We start from the raw sequence: 20331 nt of genomic DNA, 5'->3' as shown, positions 1-20331 counted from the left end.
CAGCACAGAGTTGTCCCAGTTCTTTAGCTATTATTCTTCCTGCTTGAGTTTTGGCCCATGTCATCCAGTAGTTTTCTAGAAAAGACCCATGAATGCTTGGAAGATAAGAAGATCCAGGAAGTATTTGAAACCAGCAGTGGTAGGAGAATCACACTTACTGTCATTGAGTGGTCTGGATCAAAAAGATCAAAGAGATTAATTCATTCTGACATCCTTTGTCTACCACAGACTTCTCCGGGTTTAGTCCTTTCTTAGAGGATTCAAATAAAAATTTATGAGCAAATCCTCCTCTCAGTGGAAAGATCTTTAGCTTCTTGTAATGCGTGGAAAATATACCTCAGTGAGATTCTAGCATAAGAACTTGAACCACTGCTTTCACCTACCTCTGTCTCCACTTTCCCTCCTTCTGACAAACTGCCTTCAAGGTTTTTATGTTTGAGCTTCTGTTGTAAAGGAGATTTAGGAAATTAATTTGTTTTGTTTTTAGACAAGTGGATCTGATAACTGCGCTTTTGCCTTTTAATTGTTTACCTGTCATGCAGCAGTTACTAGTTCAGGAGGGGAAAACAAAGAAAAAACAGTGGAAATTAGCTATACTGCTGCTCTGTTACAAGTACCTGGAAAGTGAGGCACAACTGATTTTCAGCTGCTTGCCTAAATGGCAGGGCAAGGTAATACCTGGCATAACTGTAAAGAAAGGTGTGGCTGACAGTGAGCTGGTAGGCATTAGCAGGTGTCCCAGATTATGCTCCCTGTGGAGCAGTTTTTTGTACCAGAGCTTGCTGCCCCAACACTCCCCCTCCTCTGACACAAACCTGTGCAATGGATAGAGTTGTGCTGAGCTGTGCTTAGCCCTGGCCACTCATCTATCACTCCCAAACCATGCTAAGTTATTAGAAAGGGTAAGTGGAAGTCACTGTAGCCATAATTATACCCTGCATGCAAATTGTTATCTGCATGAATGCTCACTCTATCAGCAACCTAACAACAAATGGATGAAATTTGAGAAAGCCTTACATGTGTGTGACAGAGAATAAAGAAGCTGAGGCACAGGGCTCCACATTAATTTAGTAGAAAACCACCCCACTTTTAACATCCTGACCCTATCAACACTGAGTAAGCACTGCTTTACCAATGTCCTCACACAGCAGGAGTCAGGATGGAATTTGCTTTTATTCCTAATGGACCTTTGAACAGCAGATCTCACTGATAAGAAGCAGAAGATTTCACTGATTCAGTCAAGTGACAGTCAAGTGAACTCAAAAGCATATTACTTTCCTGAGCCTGCAGCAATTAGACTCTCACCCATTCATAGAACAGTCCTTAAAGAAACAAGAAAAGTGTGCTGTGTTCTCTGGTATATGCTGTAAATAGTAAAAAAATTGGAGCAAGGTACCTTGATCAAGAAAAAGCTAATTCATATTCCCAGACATTAAAAATATCCCTATGTTAACACAGAGACCCTATATAACTGTATAACTGTAACTGAGGGCTAAAATACCTTCAGAGGAGCACTTAACACCAAACTGACATTCAAAAGCTGCTAAAATTTAAATTAAGGTTTATTCCTGAAGAGCATCCAAGTAGATTATGGTAAGAAAATTAAAGAGGTATATTTCTGCTCTTCAATGACATTTGAAAATAGGTATACCATTATGATTGAACTATCATCATTTCTGTAATATCTGATTATCTTTACCCGATTTTGAAAATGCAATACAGTATTTCTTATTTCCTAGTAAACCTTGTAGGCCACTGATTCATTTTTATTGAAACTTGCTTACATTTCCTATGCATCCTTCTAATTTATTCTGGACATTTTGGGACTTTCTGGATTTAATGCCCAAATTAATTTTACAAAAAATAGGAAATTTCAACAATCAGGATTGAGCTGGACTCCTGTCCACAGGCTCCTCAACTCTGTGCTCCTCTCCAAGCCATTCTGTCTTCACTGCCTTACCCCAAACATCTCCTGATGGATTTTCCCAAGGAAGGTCTGTGCTATTCCCAGCCTTCAGTTCCAAAGCTGACCCCAACAAGCTTGCCAGACCTCTGACTGTGAACTCACATCTTCATTCTAAGGGACGGTTAATTCTCCTAGGATAGCTAATTTTTTTAAGTGAACCAACCAGTTTTTCATAGTGTGTCCAGTATTTTTTAATAATATTCTTTTTAGTTAGCTTACACAGAAACAAAAATAACAAACCCAGCATTCTTTTTGTTGAATCGCTTTCCTTACTTTTGTGATATATACTTCTGGCTTAACTCCAGTCATCTTGAATAGCTTCGGATCTTACTGTAGGTCATGTTGTGTCATTTGAATACAGGAGTCTTTCCAGCTCATTTTTCTGAGCATTTTCATATTCACTAGCACAATCATCAGAAAGCAATGACTCAGTCTATGATAAACTGTCAAACCAAGTTTGTCTCTACCATCTACTGCTAAAGTTTTCTTGACACCTATTCAACAATTCATTTCATTCATAGTTTCTCTTTGATAAGTTTCCATTCCTTCAAGCCTTTTCCTCACAGCTAGGAAAGAAATCTAGTTCCCCTGGGGCTATTTGTCATAAATTCTCCACCCAGCAAGAGCTGCCCAGAAAGCATAGTTAGAGTCTGACCCAGAGCCTGGAATGAAACTTCTTCATTCAGTAGCCCCTACAAAGGCTCACAAGCACATTCCTCTGTTAGCATATATAGCAGCCAATAGAGTCTACTGATTCTCATAAAGTGGATGTCTTGTATCCCTTGTCTACTTTTCCAGTATGCATTTTTTCATGGTTCTTTTAGAGTGTTCATTCAACATGCAACCAGGTGAGCACACTTAATTATCTCATCTTGCATATGGAATAGCTCATCAATTGGAGACCAACTTCAAGGGGAGTTGAATACTTTTCTCCACATTCTCGTGGTGTCTGTACTTCATTTTTCATCTCTTGGTGTTACAGCTATCAGCTGTAGTATGTTCAGTCACCTCTAGGAAGTCTACCTGAAATGTTGAGATAGGCATCCCTAAAAGTTGTCCTAGTAGTTTAGCTACGTATCTCAATGTGGATTTGTGATCAAATGCATGCTGCCAGTTTTTAAATGGAATTTATAGTCTGGCTTACAGTTCAAGCAGTAATTCCTGGGTTTCATTATGCATGAATCTGCTATGTTTGCAAAATATATATATCCCTCTTCATGTATTCGGTGGGCCAGACTGTGATTCACCTTAGCACAAATAGATTGAAAGTTGTAACTGCCTGAAAGAGAGCTTTGTTTTGAAGGTGAGTCACAGTGTTGCATCCCCGACTTTATTTCACTGCCTTCTAAGTTCAGGAATTCAACCATTTGCTGTAAATTGGATCATTGAAATGATTCATATTAGGTCTATTTTTTACCCTATGTTGTTTTAATGAGCTGACTTTCAGCAAGCTGTGCAAACATTTGCCCCAGTACCATATGAGAGGACAGTTTGGTGCAATAAAGGACACAGGCAAAAAGACTTTGAAGAATGAAATATTTCTTGTAGCAGCCTTCTGCTGCACTTATATTTTGGGAAATAAGTGTCTTAAAGAGAGTGCACAAGACTTAGAGAATTTGGTGTAGAAGATGTATTTAAATACTAAAATATGCAATTCTGACTGACCAAGAATTAGGACTATGTGGCTACACAGCCACTCAGATGATACTACAACAGCCTCTGTGATTTAATAGAAACTTTGGAGTCCCTTCAGAATTTTGAGACTGTTACAGACTAAACATCTCCCCTTCTACCCTCGTGTTTGCTGTGCTGGCCAATATGAGCTGCACAGACATCCTCATCTGGACTCGTGGTACATGTGACTTGCCTCTGTTCCACTGCCTTCCATGACTCTCCAACCTTTAATGTGCCCATTGCATGGGTCCCCTAATCTGCTCCAGCTGAACTGATTTTTCTGTAAGTCCTTTAGCACTTCCAAAGTTATATCAGGCGTTCACAATCAAACGATGTCTTTACATAGACTGTTGATATATTACCATGCTCTTGTCCTTCGTCTTCTTGCTAAGGGCTGCCATTCCTTACAGAGGTCCCACCATTAACATCTTTTATTACCTTTCACTCACATAAAGATCATGTAACCTTGGTGCAGAGAGTGCTCTGCTGGGAACTGTAAAAGCAGTGTGTGTTTACAGTAACACTAGACACTGAATTTCAGAATAAGTCAGCATTTTTTGCCCAACAGGAATCCAGCACATTGGTTCTCAGGCAAGGAGGAGCAGAGTGGACCTAAGGTCAGCATGTGCTTGCTGTTAATGCACAGTTCAGTTCTTTGTTTCAAGCTTCAGCCCCACATTTACCTGGCCTTTTTTTGAGTTTCCTTGCTTGGTAGATGTTAGGAGTTAAGATCTGGTTTCCTCTTATTTTTCTGAGACCTCCTTTCATGGGGCTGTCATTGTTAAATATAGTAATTGCAAAGGTTTGCATGACCTTTTTTGAGTTCCACAGATTCATTCATGTCTTTAAAAACCATGCATAACAGTGTGATGAAGTCCATTTTTCCATAAAAGGGTATGGAAACATCTAACTTTCAACAGATAATGAAGTTTTGCAACTAGCATGTAGTTAGATCTGACAAGTGAGCAAGGCATTTATAGAAGAAATTACAATGTTTTTTAAAATTGATACAATCTAAACTTCCTTGGTCAAATAAAAAAGATTTTTTTGGCTATATTTACATTAACTATGTATTGCCTCTTAGAGAGAAAAACTACATCTACTGAGGATCAAAATATGCAGTGGATTTTGGTGAGCTATACATGTTTAATACATCATAGGTAACTATGACACCTTGTTGTGGTGATGATCAGCAGTACTTTACTGAAAATATTGTACAAAATGCATGGGCACAGATGGACAATGTATATATGAAGGTCTTCTGTTGAAATGAGAGTGAAAACACTTTTTCTGCAGTGTTCTCATTCCAAGGCATGGTAAGCTTTAAAAATGGCATCGTTCCTCTAGATGAAGACTAGTAAAAGATGTTTAAACTTTGAAGGCCAAAATCTAAAATCTAATTTATCTTTGCTCTAAAATAATTTTCAATATCTGTTGAGGGTGTATTTAAAAACTTTCTTGAAACATATTTTAAATGATTCATTATTATTAACCCTAGATGCTAGAATTTATTTTTTAGTAATATGGTTGTCCAGATGCTGAAATTTTACAGTCCTTACATAGAGGAGGAGATTTTCAGCATCAAATAACTAGGTTAATTAGGTTGAAATGAGGTTCATTAGTAACTGAATCTAGTCCTATTAATTGAAATTCAGTGCCATCATGACTCGGTAGGGACAGAGCTTTTCAAAGTTTAGTATTGAAGGACTTATATTAAAACCTGTGTTTTGGTTGCACCTTTAATTTTTCTTATGCATTTTGATATACAGTTTAGATTTAAATCTTGACCTTTTGAAATATATTTGTTTTATTCCTGACTTTTATAGACAGTTATCCAAGCTCAATTTTTTTATCAGTACACTGACAGCTGCTCACTCCAAATTTCAAACAGTCCCTAATCAGTCTTTCAAGAAAAGTACATCAAGAGTGGAAGGATATACTTCCTTGTTGTACAGGAGTACCTTTTCTTCTATAACTTGTTGTGGAAGATTTCATTGAATGTAAAGAAATATTTAATGCCTCCATATGCAATTTTTCTAGTACTTGACTAAAGGGTATTAAGTTTGGATTGAAAAAAATTAGCAACATCTAAGTTATGGCATCTAAACATTCCTTTGTTTTGTTGCATCTTCTGAAGAACTTGAATGTTGCTCTTTATTTTGGTTCCTTATGCATAAAGTGTTGTAGAGCACAAATGACATTCAAAAAATCTCATGGATATCTTTCAAACATCTCCTAAAGACACACCTGTTCTCTATGCCTTCAGAAAGTTACCAGTATCAGCAAACAGGGCTGAGCTGATTTAAACCATAAAAAAAAAAAATCCAACAATATTTTAATTAAACTTTCAGTTATGAGTGAGGTTTTGATATGAAAAATTTTTCACAGGGAAGGGGTAGCAGGTTATCAAGGAACTACAAAACTTTCTGAGCAAAGCAAACTTACTTTCAGAAGATGCTCTTTCTAAAGAAGTTTTGTACTGTGGTACTGTTATAGGCTTCCCCTAACACTACATTCTGCTCATATGTCATATTTAATCTTATTTTTCAATTTTGATCTTTCCAGCTCCTAAGTTTAAATATATACTGCATCGAGGACTTGCACTACAGCTGATAGATGTGTCATTCTGTTTTGCATTTGCACAGGGTTTTTTCCTTTGTACACCCGTATGTTTTTTTGTCTGTACACAAGCTCCACAGATTAATTAGTCTTAGTTTGGAGGAAAAACATACACAAACACAATTATCTCTCCAATACCAAGTCAGTGTTTTGAAACCTTGTACCACTTTTAAACATGCCCACACTTTCCTTGATGCTCTCATGCTTTAAATACCTGTTGGCTCTTATCGTTACTCTTCCCTTGCATTATTAGCTGTCATTTGGCTGAGCAGAAGAGGTTTTCATCTCTTCTTGTAAATCAAACTCTCTAGCCCCTTAATAATTTTTGTTGCTGTTATCTGAATTCCTTCAAAACTTGTTTATGTCTTTGTGGTACTTGAGAGCCTAAAACTACATGCTGCATTTGAGAAGCAATTCATTTGTATGTATGTCTCTGGTTGTTCTTTATGGAAAAACAACAAAAAAAAGTAAGTAATAGTTATTTTTTATAATATAGATGCATAAAAAATTATTATGAAAACTTCAGAAATAATAAAGAGGAAATTACATATACTTACCGCACTTCTCAGTCAAATATTTTATATTATCCTTTCCCCATTACTGAAATACCTTATTTTTAATAAATATGCCTTTAAAATATTAGTTTAACTTATCAATCTCAGGTGTAAGCCTCATTTTCTTGCCTGTTTTCTTCCTCAACTTCTTTGGGAGTGTTTTATTCCCTTCTTCCAAATACCACATTTTTCCAAGGAATTTCTACATCATCTACTCATAAATATGAAGTAACTTCTCCTATATTTCACCAGGTCTTTCATTGCTTCCCTCCCCCCTTCTGCTATGAAGCACTTAAAGAAACACTTGTACTTACTTGATTCTAGTGCACATCAAGATTTGTAAGTAGTTTTTCCATGTATGTGTTGCAGCTGCTATTTTAAATACATTTTGACAAGACCTAATTTGGATTCTTTCAGAGCCATTAATATTTTTCATTGAACCTGAGTACAAGACTCATATTTCTTAATTTATTTAAGAACTGCATAAATTCATTATTGTAATGATGTCTCTAAAGACTTTAAGTTTACAGAAGGTAAATAGAATTTTAGATTCTCCTATGTAACCCACCTCATCAACTAGATATCTTTCTAACAAGAAATGCGAAAATATGTTGAGACAGAAGAACAGCAGAGCAGATAATTTTCATCATATGAGGATACCACCATATTTTCAAAATTACTTGACAATAGAAAAATATTTGGTCAGATATAGCAAAATACAAATACAGATTGGGCTGCCAGCCCTACAAACACAAGGTTCACATTTTCACCTTGCTTTTGAGACTGTGAAGTGTACAGTTTGCTAAACATATACTAACAAAATTACCTACTAAAATAATTTAGGGGAACTTGCCAGCCAGTAACTAGTCTCAGGATGTAAAAGACAGATTAAAGGGATAACTTGCTGGAATTTCTCAATGTCAGGAAAATAACATATCCTCTCATTCATTTCCCAAAAATACTGGCTTTAATATGAATACACAGATAAAGTGTGTCAAAGAAGTCATGCCACAAACAACTCCAGGACAAAGAGTAAAAGAATGGTGGATACCTCAAACAGAAACCCAGAGTCTGAGGAAGTTAAGCACCTTTAAAAATAAATCCCCAGTTTAACTATGTAAATGAACATTTGCGCAAAAAAATGACGCAAGGAGAAGTTATCATTAACAAACTGGCCAGCAGTGCCTTAACTACTGAAAATCTTGAAATTTATTGATGGTTTTGTCCAATACCTATTCAAAAGTTTAGATTCACTTTAGATTCAGATCCTACTTTCTATGTCATTGCTCCCTATGAAAATTCCAGGTTATCTGCTGTTTTCTCTACCAATGAGGCCACAAACCAGCAATTCAGGGATGGTTATTACATCCTGCTGGTCTTCACAGTAACAAACCTTCTGTAGAGGTTGTGTTTCACAGTGCTGCAGTGGTAGCAGCAGGGATGAGAAGGCAGGAAGACAGCTCTGCCTCTTTGCATCACTTAATGAAACACACATTACACAGGGCAGAGATAATTGAAAATGACTTACATGAGACCCCTAAATCTCACTAAATCTTTGCAGGAATAAGCATTTTCCATCTTTCCCTCCAAGCACTGGGATTTTCTCTTTGATTTAAAATTTCTTGCCGCTCTTTGATCTCTCTGTTCAGAATGATCTCTGTACTCTGAATTATCTCCCTGCTCACCCTCTTACTTCGATGAGTCCAGCTCACATAACACTCCTCACTCTCCCCTTCTGCTCCCTGCTCTGTGCACAGACACCAGTCTGCCACCATTAGATTATACAGAACTCATTGAACCAAATCTGCTCTATTCACAATCACTGTTCATGCTGATCACTGCAGACAAGCTCAAAGGCTTTATTTATTTGATATCTTATTGGGCCATTTTGTAAGAGAGATGTCTGAAGAGGAAGATTTGTAGTTGAAGGAACTTACCATCTTAGTATGACCATGAGGGACAGAGAGAGTGGAAAAGAGAAAAAACATAAGAGAGAGAAGGAAAATTTCCAATTATGAAAGGAGATGGTAGAGAAAATTTTAAATAGGGAGTAACAGTAGTGAGTTGGGATTTTTTTTGGAAGTGTTGGGCTGTTTGTTTTGCTTTGGGGTTTGGGGATTTTATTTTTTTTTTTTGGTGGATTCTGTACTTTTCTATTACTGCAATTTCAAATACAGCCTAATTTGCATGTCCACTGGAAAGAAAGAAGTGCCTTCTGCCATGCCTTTTATTCTATGAAATTGTATTCATCCTGCTCTAATTCCAGTGCTGGGAGCAGTGAAGTTGTAATGTATTACTCAGCTAAAAACAAGCTATGTATGGGCATTTTGCCTGTCAGGTCACTGAAGGAAGGAGAAACAATACTGTTTAAAACTCTTCTGCTGTGGGGAAGCATAACACATGGCTAATGCTAAAAACTAATCTCAGTTCACAGTTTAGTGCCATCAACTATTTTATAACCAAGACAGTTTTGTTGCTCAAGTTTAGATATTTGGAAGTGTTTGGACACTCAGATAGATTAATACTCCCATAAACTTCTCTAAGCAGGTGCCTCACATATGGCTAAACAGAATGAAGCTTTAACACTTCCTTTCTCATTTGAATTTTAAACTATGGCACCAGCACTAATGCCTCTCTTTTTTTTTTTTCCTTCAATATGCAGTATTTCAGAAAACATTGTCAGTCGTTATTTTTTTTAATAATGTAAGAATAGTTTATAATCAGTTACATTAAAACCAGGTTAAAATGGAACCATGTGAAAATGAAACTGGAAGCACATCTTTCTCTCCTGCTATTCAGTTAATTATTATTTTGTATTTATGGCTGTGATTAGGAATGCTTTCTGCGTTCCTGTGTTGGTTTATTTATTATTCTTGGAGCACACAGTGATAGTGAGACAGCAGTTCAGAAACAGCCAGATAAGCTTGCACTTTGAAGTGCACAGAACTCTAATTAAGCTGTGGGGCTGTTTACAAAGCAGGGCCATAATCACACCATGAAGATTGTTAATATTTATTTGAAATCACGTTTAATTTGAGACTCGTGGATGTATATTAGAAGGCTACACTACTCAGTTTATGTAAACCTGTTAGTACTCACAACAAAAGCTAATTAAGGTAGATATTTTGACATGAGCTTCTCAGTGTTCCACCAGAAGAAAGCTTCAAGGTTGAGCCCTCAAAAAGTTCATGAGAACAACAGCTGTAGTTTCCATCACGTACTGCTGCTGGGGTGAGTGGATTTTGAGCATTTTCTTTCTTAAAATTATACACCCTTGTTTTTCAAAAATACAGGTCTGGACCATGGCATGAGGTTAAAAAGCGTGTGCATCTTGCAAAAGCAGTGTGTGCAGAGGCAATTAGGGTCACCTGGAGAGAAAGTGTATGTCCTTGGGGCTTGTCCACCCCTCTCTTACCACAGGGAAGGAGAATGCAGAGATGCCTGGCAGTGCACCTTGACATCATGGAGGGCACTCAGGAGACTTTCTCTGTTGGTCTACTCTCTCATGGTCTCCTATCTCTTCTCCAGACTGCACCCACTTAGCCCCTAGGCTGTTCAAAGGTTAACACCAGCGTGTTGACAGGAGTCAAACGGGCTCTTTTCTGAATGCAAAATATGGTGGGACACATAGGGTTGAGTTCATGGACTGATAAATTGCCCAGATATTTGCACAAAATGACACCTATGTGCTAAATGAAACTTCTGGATAATTTTAATTTACCTAATTGAAAAAGAGATATTTTTTTAGAAAAAACAAATCCAAATGAATCAAAATGTGGCTTTGTCATATGAAGAATTTTGTTGAGATTTGTCAAGCTTCTACTGAAATATTTATGTTTTAACAGAATACATTTTATTTCCATGTCTTTCCATAGGAATTTCTCTAAATCTTTCCAGTCCACTCCTATTGGTGGCTGCTTCTCAACCTACATATCAGATTTCTCAGATACTGCAAATATTGCAGAACCAGATTTTCTGTTGGAAAGCAGCACAAGTAAAATTCAAAGTGCTTCTTTCCCAGCCTGGTCTCCTAGATAGCATTTGGAGACATCTCCAGAGACACGAAACAATGACACATGCCATGTGCCCAGCAGCCTTTTTTAATTAGATATAAAATTGTGATTCTGAGTCATTCTTTTGTGATACTTCTGGAGAATTATGGCATTGGGTTTTTTTGCTTCTCTAACAAGGGGAAAGATGTTTGCATGCATCAGATCAGGCAGGCTGTATAAACCACTCAGCAAAGGAGCTCTGGATTTGCCACACTATCTGTTGCAGTCTGTAGACAAGTCACAGCAAAGCTCAAACTGGCATCATGTTTTTAAAAAAAATGTATCTCTGACTTCTTGTGCATATTTTGATCCATACATCCTTCCAGACTCAAGGGGCCAGAATCACACAGAAGATCCAGAGATAAACATACGAATTTGCACATCAATGTCAGAGGGGAAGTCGTTGTATTTTAGAGCCAGCTTGAAGAGCAGGAGTCTTGTGCAATTGTTAGTTTATTTCCTGAGAGCTGGACTCACTTGCCAGAACCAAAAACAATATTACCATTCCTGTCCATCCCAGCACCCAATGCATTTTGTCTGGTCTTTGGTATTACATTTGCAGACCAGAGTATGGATGGAACCACTAAAGGACAAAAAACAGATAGGTTTGTCAAGTGTAGGTCCTTCAGCTGGAAGTGCTGAGCAAGGGTAAGGTTATAGGGAATTAGCCTCTGCCTCCTGCCCATGGCTGGTTTGAGAATTATGTGTTCAAGAATGATGAGCAGCACTTTACAAGTAGATTTAGCCTTGAAAGGAAGATTGGAGAGGCACAGCTTTGCTTATGCTAACAAGAGGTTTCTAAAAATATTTCCAAAACAAGAAGTGGGAGAAGTCAGTGGTTGCAGTCCCAAGGCAGGCCAGGCTTGGGGGACAGGAATGACACTGTCATGGGAGAGTCAGGGGTGGAGCTGGTCCGAGTCGCTGGGAGGGCTGGCAGGTCAGGGAAGGCAGGGTCTAGTCCCTCTAAATATTTGCTTCTGGACTTATACAGAGACTCTTCCTGGGTGTGCATGCTGCTCCTCATGCATGAAGTGGGCAGCTGTCTCTCTCCTGAGGGTGTACGATCACCTCACCCCCCCAAACACCAGCTGCTGCAATCCCCTCTTGTCAGCAACAGAGCCCTCTCCTTCAGATTCCCCTCATATTACTTTTGATTCAACACACATCTTTGTTGACCCATCCCTTTTTTAAGAATTTACTCTTGTGGGGTTTTTTTTTCATCTCAGCCATTAAACAGAAAACACTGAATAAAATGAAATTATTCAGGAAGATAGCTGAAGTATTGACTGCACTATGACTGCGATCAACACCAAAATTATTCAAATACAAAAACCTGTGTCTGATTGTGGTCATTCTTAAGTTTCCAGACACAGTGAAGCCAAAAAATAGAGCTGCATTATAAATTTTACCTAGACACTGGTTGATGGTTTAGGACTTTGCTTATTTTTGCATGCATTTTGCTGTAACATCTGTATCCAGCTAATTGAATTGTAGATGTAAGACATGGAAGGGTGCATTTTCCAAGTTACAGAAAGGGTATTTGTTTTCAGGAGTTTTTCCAGTATATTGTCAAATAGAGCAGCAAAACATTTCACATTTTCTTTAAAAATAAATTCTTTGCCAACCCATAAACCTCAACATTAAAACCTTTTGCCCTCAATGTCATTCACAGCACTCCAGTTTAGCTGTTTGGTTTAAGAACAAATTAATCTAGTACAGTCATATTGATCAACATCAAAGATTCACCTGGTGAGGTCTGTACCATGTGTACTTGGTACCAATGGCCCCCTCTCCCAGTTCAGACTGTAAGCATGAGTTTACCAGAGAAATGGCGGGAGTTCTTCTACACAAACAATCTGCAAGTAACTGCAGGCCTGTGATTCAGGTAGATGTCTCTGTGGAAACAGCTACACCTTCAAGGGGAGTGGGAACCAGCCTGAGCTGAAATGGAAAATATCTCTGCATAAGCAGACATCGTTTGGGCAGGAGCAGCTGGGAACGTGGGAGGAGCTTGCCTGAGATTCAGAGTAGGGCACTCAATACCAGTATCGAACAATGGCACAGTGGTGGTGGCAGCTCAGCAGCTTTCCCCTGAACACATGGGTGTTTTCCAGCACAGAACTCCTTGTCACTGTCACCCTGATCCTGCTGCCACCAGCTGCCTGTACACTGGGCTCGTGGGTGCTATTTCAGCATCATGTTGGTATTGAGAGGTGCAGAGTAAAACTGAGTGTATTGTTCCACAAGGGGCATTTTTTAAATGACACAAGAATGGAGATGGCAGCACAGCCCTGTCCTGATACCATCTTTTAACATGATTTTAAAAATCCTTAAAAATCATGTGCTTTCATATTGCATGGCAAATTCTTACCTCATTTTGTGACTGTATTGGATGTCATGAATCTCAGATTTCCTTTGCTGATCATATGTGTTTGCTTTTAACTGTATTCCCCATTATATCTCTGTCTACATTTTTCTAAAATTAATGTCCTTTATTTTCTATCCATATTTCTTGCCTATCTATATCTAATTATTTACCTGACCATGGCCCATTAAAAATTTTCTGACATTTAATTATTTACACGATCTTACTTAGATTACCTATTTATTTGTGTTGTAGCATCACACAAGCACTTTTAGCAGTATTTCTCTGCTTCATTAAAATTTATTCCTCCTTTGCCCTTTGCCATTTTCCAGATCATTTTGTGGAACAGGTTGTAAGAACTATTTTAAATATTTTAAATATATTTATGTCAACATGTGTAATATAACTCACAGTAACTCTCAAAGAATCAAACCCTAATTAGACATATATGTATGTTGCTGATTTTTTTTTTAATTATTTAAAGTTGTTTTAGCTTCTAAAATGAATAATGGTCTGCATGTTTTTTATTGACATTGCAGCCTAGACTAGGCACATGATTTTCAAAAGGTTCCCCCAACACCACTCTTTGGTTCATATCTACAAGCAGTCTTGGAGCATGTGAATTAGATGGGTTTCAAATGAAACTAAGCCAAAAGATGCACCCTGGTAGTGTGCCAGTGATCTCCAACCCATTCATGAAACCCCAAGGATTCATTCAGGTCACAAGATGCAGGTAGACATAGTTCAAAGTAACCCTACCTTGAGATGTGTCAAAACTTTGGTACCAATAATTTTGCTGTATAAATCCATTCTTTCTGGGCCATGTTGCTGGTAACATAGACATGGCCAGTGGTAGTTAAAACCATGTTGAGAGTGTCTTGTTCAGTGTTGTTACCTTCTACAATAGAGAAATTCAGCTCCTGATTAAGTTCTCACTTACTGCATCTTCATTTAAAAATGAATAATGCTCTTCTGAGCTGTCCACGAATAGCAACAGCAGATCTCATCTGAACAGAGTGTACATGTTTCAAAACAGATGTGTTGTGCTCTGGTCATCGTGTCAGCATTTGCCTATGTAAGCCTATGTCAGGATTTTCCTGTGCAAGCATTGTACTTGCTCTACCAGGAATTTTTGCAAGATTAATAATTAAGAAAAAAAAACAAAACACACATAAAAAAAAAAAAAAAAAATAAACACCCCAAGAAAAAAAAAGCAACAATAAACCCACAGCCACTCAAGAGTGTGTTATCATATTGAATTACTCTGGAGAGTTGGCTGCTACTTTCTCCATCCAGCCTCAGAAAGAAGGAGGGGTGTAATGGGGAAAGCAACTGCAAACTATAGAGATAACTCACTGCTGTTTTGTTCAAAGACACACTCAGGACATTAGTGTTTGCAGATGCTCTATAAAGATAAAAAACAAAGGCCTAGATGGGAAGAAATTATGATCATTAAATAGATGATGAGCCAGTTATTCCTTCAGTTACACTATTGCAAATCCCACAAATTTCATTTCATCGTCAGAATAACGATTTCTCTTAAAGGAAATGACGACTAGTGAAAATGAAGGGAACTGAGAAGACACCAGGAAAAAAAATCATAACAAATGAGAAAGTGTGACATAAATTATCTAATGCTCCGAAAAGAAAAACTATTTTGTTTTAGGAAGAAATTCAAAGGGAATTAAAATCCCTTTGTTAAGGGTTAAAACTCTCAATTCTGCAATTTGGTCTCTCTATGCCAATCTTGCAAGAAGTTAATCAATCAAATTTAATGATAATACTTCTAAAGAAAATATTGGTATCTAATATTAATAGCTGTAGTTGCTGTAAAAAAAATTAGGGACTACCTGTAGAATGAACATGAGAACAACTTTATTTGACAGGTTTTGCTTTCCCATATAACAGAGGAGATTAGGCTATTAAACTAGTATCTCTCATCTCTTCACACATTACCACACAGTATTAAAAAGGGAAAGAGAGTCTCAGGCACTCCTTTATTCCTCCCTTTCTCCCTCAGGGAAGCCACAGGACACAGTAATCAATTTAAAAGGTCAAAATAAGCAAGGTCAAATGGCTTAATTTACTGTGACTATTAATCTCAGTTACATTTGTAAATATTTTTCATATGGGAACTTATCTTTCCACTCAGCAAAGACGTGGGGGCTTAATTCCCTCTCCTTTTTTATTATCTCCCCTCTTCCTCTCATTTTTTTTATTTCCTTTCATTAGTGTATTGTCATGAAGTACTAAATGAAGAGAACTCAGAATCAGGCCCTATTCTCTACCTTAACTAGGGTAAAATGCAAAAAAAAATATGGTAACAAAATAAAATACGTGATCTCTAGATATCTAAAATCAATTTCTCTCTCTTCTATTTCCTACCTTTTTCATGTCCAAACATGAAAGATTACCTGAAATATCAGCTAAGCAGGAAAATATTATCCTAATAAATGAGCATGCAAGTATGCGCCTGGTAAGTTAGTTGATTAAACAGGAAGCTAGAATCCTATAGATATCCACAAATAAAGCCCCAAATCTAAATGACTGTATCGTTAGCTCATTTGTAAACTGTTCCAGATGTAAGATTTTGGCAGCTTTCCAGTAGGCTGGCTGCAGTCTGAGCTTTCCTGCATCCGCAGTGAGAACTGCAATGCCTGACTCTTCAAGGAAAAGCTCCACAAGGCTGATGACAAATTATATAAAGTAACAACCTGCCTGCCTGGCAAAGAGAAATCCAAACAGATCCCCGGGCAGAGAATGCCCTTTTTCCTGGGGCTAAGCTACAGCCGTTTGACCTGGATGTGTGATCGATCTGCATTATGCATCACTCGGTGAAAGCCCCTCTGAGGAGATCATTTAGTGATCATATCAGGGACTCCACTGCTAGAGCCTTGGATGTTATCTGGAAAAACACGAGAGACAGACGACTGGCAGGTGAGAAGGACATTACATAAATATATTTTAAAATTCATAAGGGATCAAAATCTATAAGAGTAATTAGTGGCATCATTTGCATATGTGTCGATGTAGCCTCTGAGTATTTCTCCAGCCTTTTGTTTGTGTGTCATACTACATCTGTGCTGTGCCTAGGGTGGAACTGTGTGTGCTCCTCTAACTAGTCGAGACAAACTTCGGTTAAAAGAAGAACAGCAGTGAATTTTGGTTCAGTATTATGGCACAAATTCCTCAGACTAAAGTGTGCTGAAGCATTTTATTTTGCTGTTAGGTCAGACCTTGTGCTTCACTGCTGTGATATGCTCCACTGAATTGTGTTACAGAGCGTTTTGTAGCCAAGGAGTGTGTCAGTTGGAATATCTGGGCTGTGCACTAAGCAATTACTGGTATTTCCTCTGGCAAGGAATTCAGTGCTGTGAGCTCCAAGTTGAGTATCAGGTATGCCAGAGCTAGGCTTCTGAGATATAAATTACCAGCCATCTATATAGTTTCAGTCCACATTTTTATTTTGACTTGCAAATATTCAAAAACTGGGGGCAGAGCGTAATGGAGGGCTGGAGAAGAAGATAATTTAACTCACTTTATTTTTCTCTTCTACTATTGTCTGTTAGATGAATGCTTCTCATTCACCCTGCTGGGGTTGTTACTTTTATTTTGCAGCATTTAGAGGTTTCAAAAAAGGCAGCAGAAATGCACAATGGGTGTGACTGCAGAGGGATTGTTTTGGTTTGTTTGTATACTTGCAGTGGGGGTGGTTTATTCCAGGGGGAAGGAAGGAGGGAGGAGAAATGTGAATAATGATAAGATCGGATGGGATGACCAAGAGGCAGACTTTATGGCTTACTAATGTAAACTGAACTTTTACATCACTCTCCTGCGTTTACGTTTTGGAGAAATAAGAGTAGCTAAGTGCATAACAGACCTTTGGTTGAGTACTGATTCCAAAACTGATTACATTGGGTAATCAGGTAGTGAGTGGCCATTGCCTATAAAGAAACACGTGGGCAAAATCTGCTCTGAATTAGACCTACTCATAAAAACCTTGCCTTGCCAGTGTGTATAAGTGACTGGATTAATTCTGTGCCTATTCCCATAGATGGCAAAGGAAAATGAGCTTCCTAGGCAGAGGAATTCAGCTTTACAATGTTTTACAGTAAAAGCTCATGGTCACAGGAGATGGGGGCATCATATTTACTTTAGTGCTCTGTAGGTGGTCATAAATATGGCAGTGTCATAAAAGCACTAGACATTAACCTCTTCACAGCAAACAGAACTGGGCAGGCAGTCCACTTCATCTCTCAGAAGTGTGTTATAAAACTGGGATTCTTTGGTAGCCTTAACCACTGCAGGACACAGGAGCAGTCACAACACAGGTCCTGATGTTCAGGGCAATGCTGAAACTCCACTGGAAGAAGCACTGAGAGGAAAAAAATTCTGAGTGAAAAGGCATGGATATTACACAAATCTATAAAAGGGAAGCCAGTGGGGCCAAGTCAGCCTTTGTTTAATCTGCATGTTGCCTGGTCAGCTGGACACTTGTTTATCCTGAGATTCTTTGCCATTCTACCTGCTGGAGATGTTTATGTGACTGCTTTGAAGTAAGCTTTTTAATTTATCATTAAGTTCAGAATGGCATTTGCATCAACAGACTCCAAGTACCTCTGGCCTGTGTCCACATACAACAACTGCTACCAACTGTCTTCTATAAAATTGTTTCCCTCTCATCAGCTGACATAGGAAAGCATTTAATGATATGTAATTTATACCTTCAGAATGTGACCTACATATGAAAGTATGCAGATTTTATCAGGATACAAAGAGAACTTGATAAATGTATATATTTAACCTTGCATATGATTATCAAATATTTGGAGGCTAAACAACTGCTAATTATATTTCTGGAGACTCTGTCACATTCCTAGAAATGGGGAGTGAACATGAACCCTTTAGCCCTGTAGCTGCACTGATAAGGGTTGGCATGTTTTTATTCTATTTGGCAGCTGGTTATGAGCCATCACAGTTTTTATCAATACAAGGCTTAGATGTTAGAGGACCCTTAAAAACTGTGACAGTTCCATTTTCCAGGCTGTGCTGGTGATGTAGACTTGTCAGTCCACTAGAATATTTGGGCTGCTGTCAGTCAGAAAACATAAAAATCAGGCTAAACGCCCAATAAGAAGTATGTAGTTGGAGTAGATATCAGGGTGTATTCCAGAAAATTCTTCATGATTAACAGAGAGATTCAGGGAGAGAAACAAAACAGCAAGTTGTGTTGCTGTTCTGTTTGTTCTCTGGGATATCAGCAGTTTAAACTGCTGACTACCTGAAAATGGTCAAGAAGGGTCATGACACTGAAAGAAGAAATCCTCTTAGATCAGCAATTTGTGTTATCAGGACACGCCTTTTAAAAAACACTTTCTTTGCAAAAGAAAGAAGAAAATCCGAAATATGCATTTTTCATTACATATTCAAGACAAAGTAAACATTTTGTCTTCAAAAAATCCTTCTAGCCTGCACACAGAAATAGCACTTCATGAAATGTAATTTGATATAATCATCAAACAGGGAGTACTATCTACTTCCTAAGTAGAAAATATATCATGGAAAACGTTTTTTCCATTAGATAAGAATGGCTGGAGAAGAGAAGACTTTGGGAAGACCTTGTAGCAGCCTTCCGGTATCTAAAAGGGATTTACAAGAAAACTGGAGAGGAACTTTTCGCAAGGGCATATAGGGAAAGGACAAGTGGTAATGGACTTAAACTGAAAGACAATAGTCTTGCACTAGATGTTAGGAAGAAATTCTGTACTATAAGGGTAGCGAGGCACTTGCACAGGTTTCTCCCTGTCCATGGAGGTGTTTGAGACAGGGCTGGATGGGACTTTGAGCAGCCTGGTCTAGTGGAAGGTGTCCCTGCCCATGGCAGGGGGCTGGAACTAGATGATCTTTAACACCCTTTCCAACCTAAACCACTCTATCATTCTAGCATTCTATGATCATGTAGTCTTACTGATACAAAAGAAAGTGAGCAATAGTCCTGTACAAAAGGTATCCAAAATGTTTGAGATGCTATTAAAATTGCATGGAATTAATTGACTGTAGCGAAAAACACTTTGAATTTGAGTGGGTGCAGTAAAGGAATGTAAATGAATGCAGACTGCCCTCTCAGGTCACCTCTGTGTGCTCTCCCATACTGGGCAGTGTAGAGCAGCATCCTCATGCTTCTTTCAAACCCCAACACCAGGCCTGAGTTACTGCCTGTGCTGTCTCATCATATGGCAGTTCAGCCTGTGATTCAGCCTTCTGGGGTGGAACACACTCATATAAATATGGTATATCATTATACCATATTATGGTACATTGCTACTGTTGTATAAATTTGGTATAGCACATAAATATGGTATATATTTATAAAATACCTATCCTGAGGAGCAGTGAGCTGCAGCTCACCACAGTCACATCATAGCAGCACAGATCATGGTTTTCTACTCTGTCTTTTTTTCTCTTTCTTGATTTACGGAGAAAAAGAACATCTAGACACATGTATAGAGCCATATCTGGTGATCTTAAATTGTGGAGAATTATTCACTAGGTAAATCATTAAATATTTTCAATTCCTGGGACATCTAAAATGCCCTCTAGGGGTGAGAAAAGATTTGGGGTAACAGATAATATAGTGAACAGCAAAAAATAAGGACTAAGGAGTGAAGAAGACTTAAGTTGACAGAGCCTCTAAATAGACAATATAAAAATTGTAACTTTTCCTGTTACTACATTCACAAGAAATAGATTTGGAGTTCCCAGTTAATTCCCTTTACTAATGTCAGACCACATCCTCAGCTGGGAAGGAAAGAACATTCTGGCTTCTTCAGTGGACAGACCTCCCAAAGAGACCTGGATTTCATGCACAAGGGCAGCACAGAATGAGCTTTCACAAAACAGGAAGCATCATTCTCAGCTCTCAGATGCACACACCCTCAAAACATTTTAGAGAGATTTCTCCTAGTGCCTTCACTGTTCTCTGAATTTACATCACCCAATGTAGCATTTATCTGCATTGTACTAAGAGCCATTGTGTGCACCATACAACATGACTAAAGATCCTGGCTTTTACATTTTCACCAGCATTTTTTTGAATGCATG

General features: G+C 38.1%; 1 protein-coding gene across 6 annotated transcripts in view; it reads left to right on the top strand.

The window, feature by feature from the left end:
• Nucleotides 1–20331, top strand: part of DLC1 (DLC1 Rho GTPase activating protein) — a 244427-nt gene that overhangs the window by 131743 nt on the left and 92353 nt on the right. Inside the window, exon 1 of one of the 6 annotated variants that reach the window (XM_038136749.1) lies at nt 15008–16167. The exons of the other annotated variants lie outside the window; for them this stretch is intronic. Within the exon in view, the coding sequence (XP_037992677.1) occupies nt 16053–16167 (115 nt within the window). The 5' untranslated portion in view covers nt 15008–16052. Of the gene's footprint in view, nt 1–15007; nt 16168–20331 lie in introns of those variants that run through there. 6 annotated transcript variants of the gene reach the window in all.

Source organism: Motacilla alba, chromosome 4, assembly GCF_015832195.1.
Source record: "Motacilla alba alba isolate MOTALB_02 chromosome 4, Motacilla_alba_V1.0_pri, whole genome shotgun sequence".
Lineage (NCBI taxonomy): Eukaryota > Metazoa > Chordata > Aves > Passeriformes > Motacillidae > Motacilla > Motacilla alba.
This window is presented reverse-complemented; position numbering and strand designations above follow the sequence as displayed.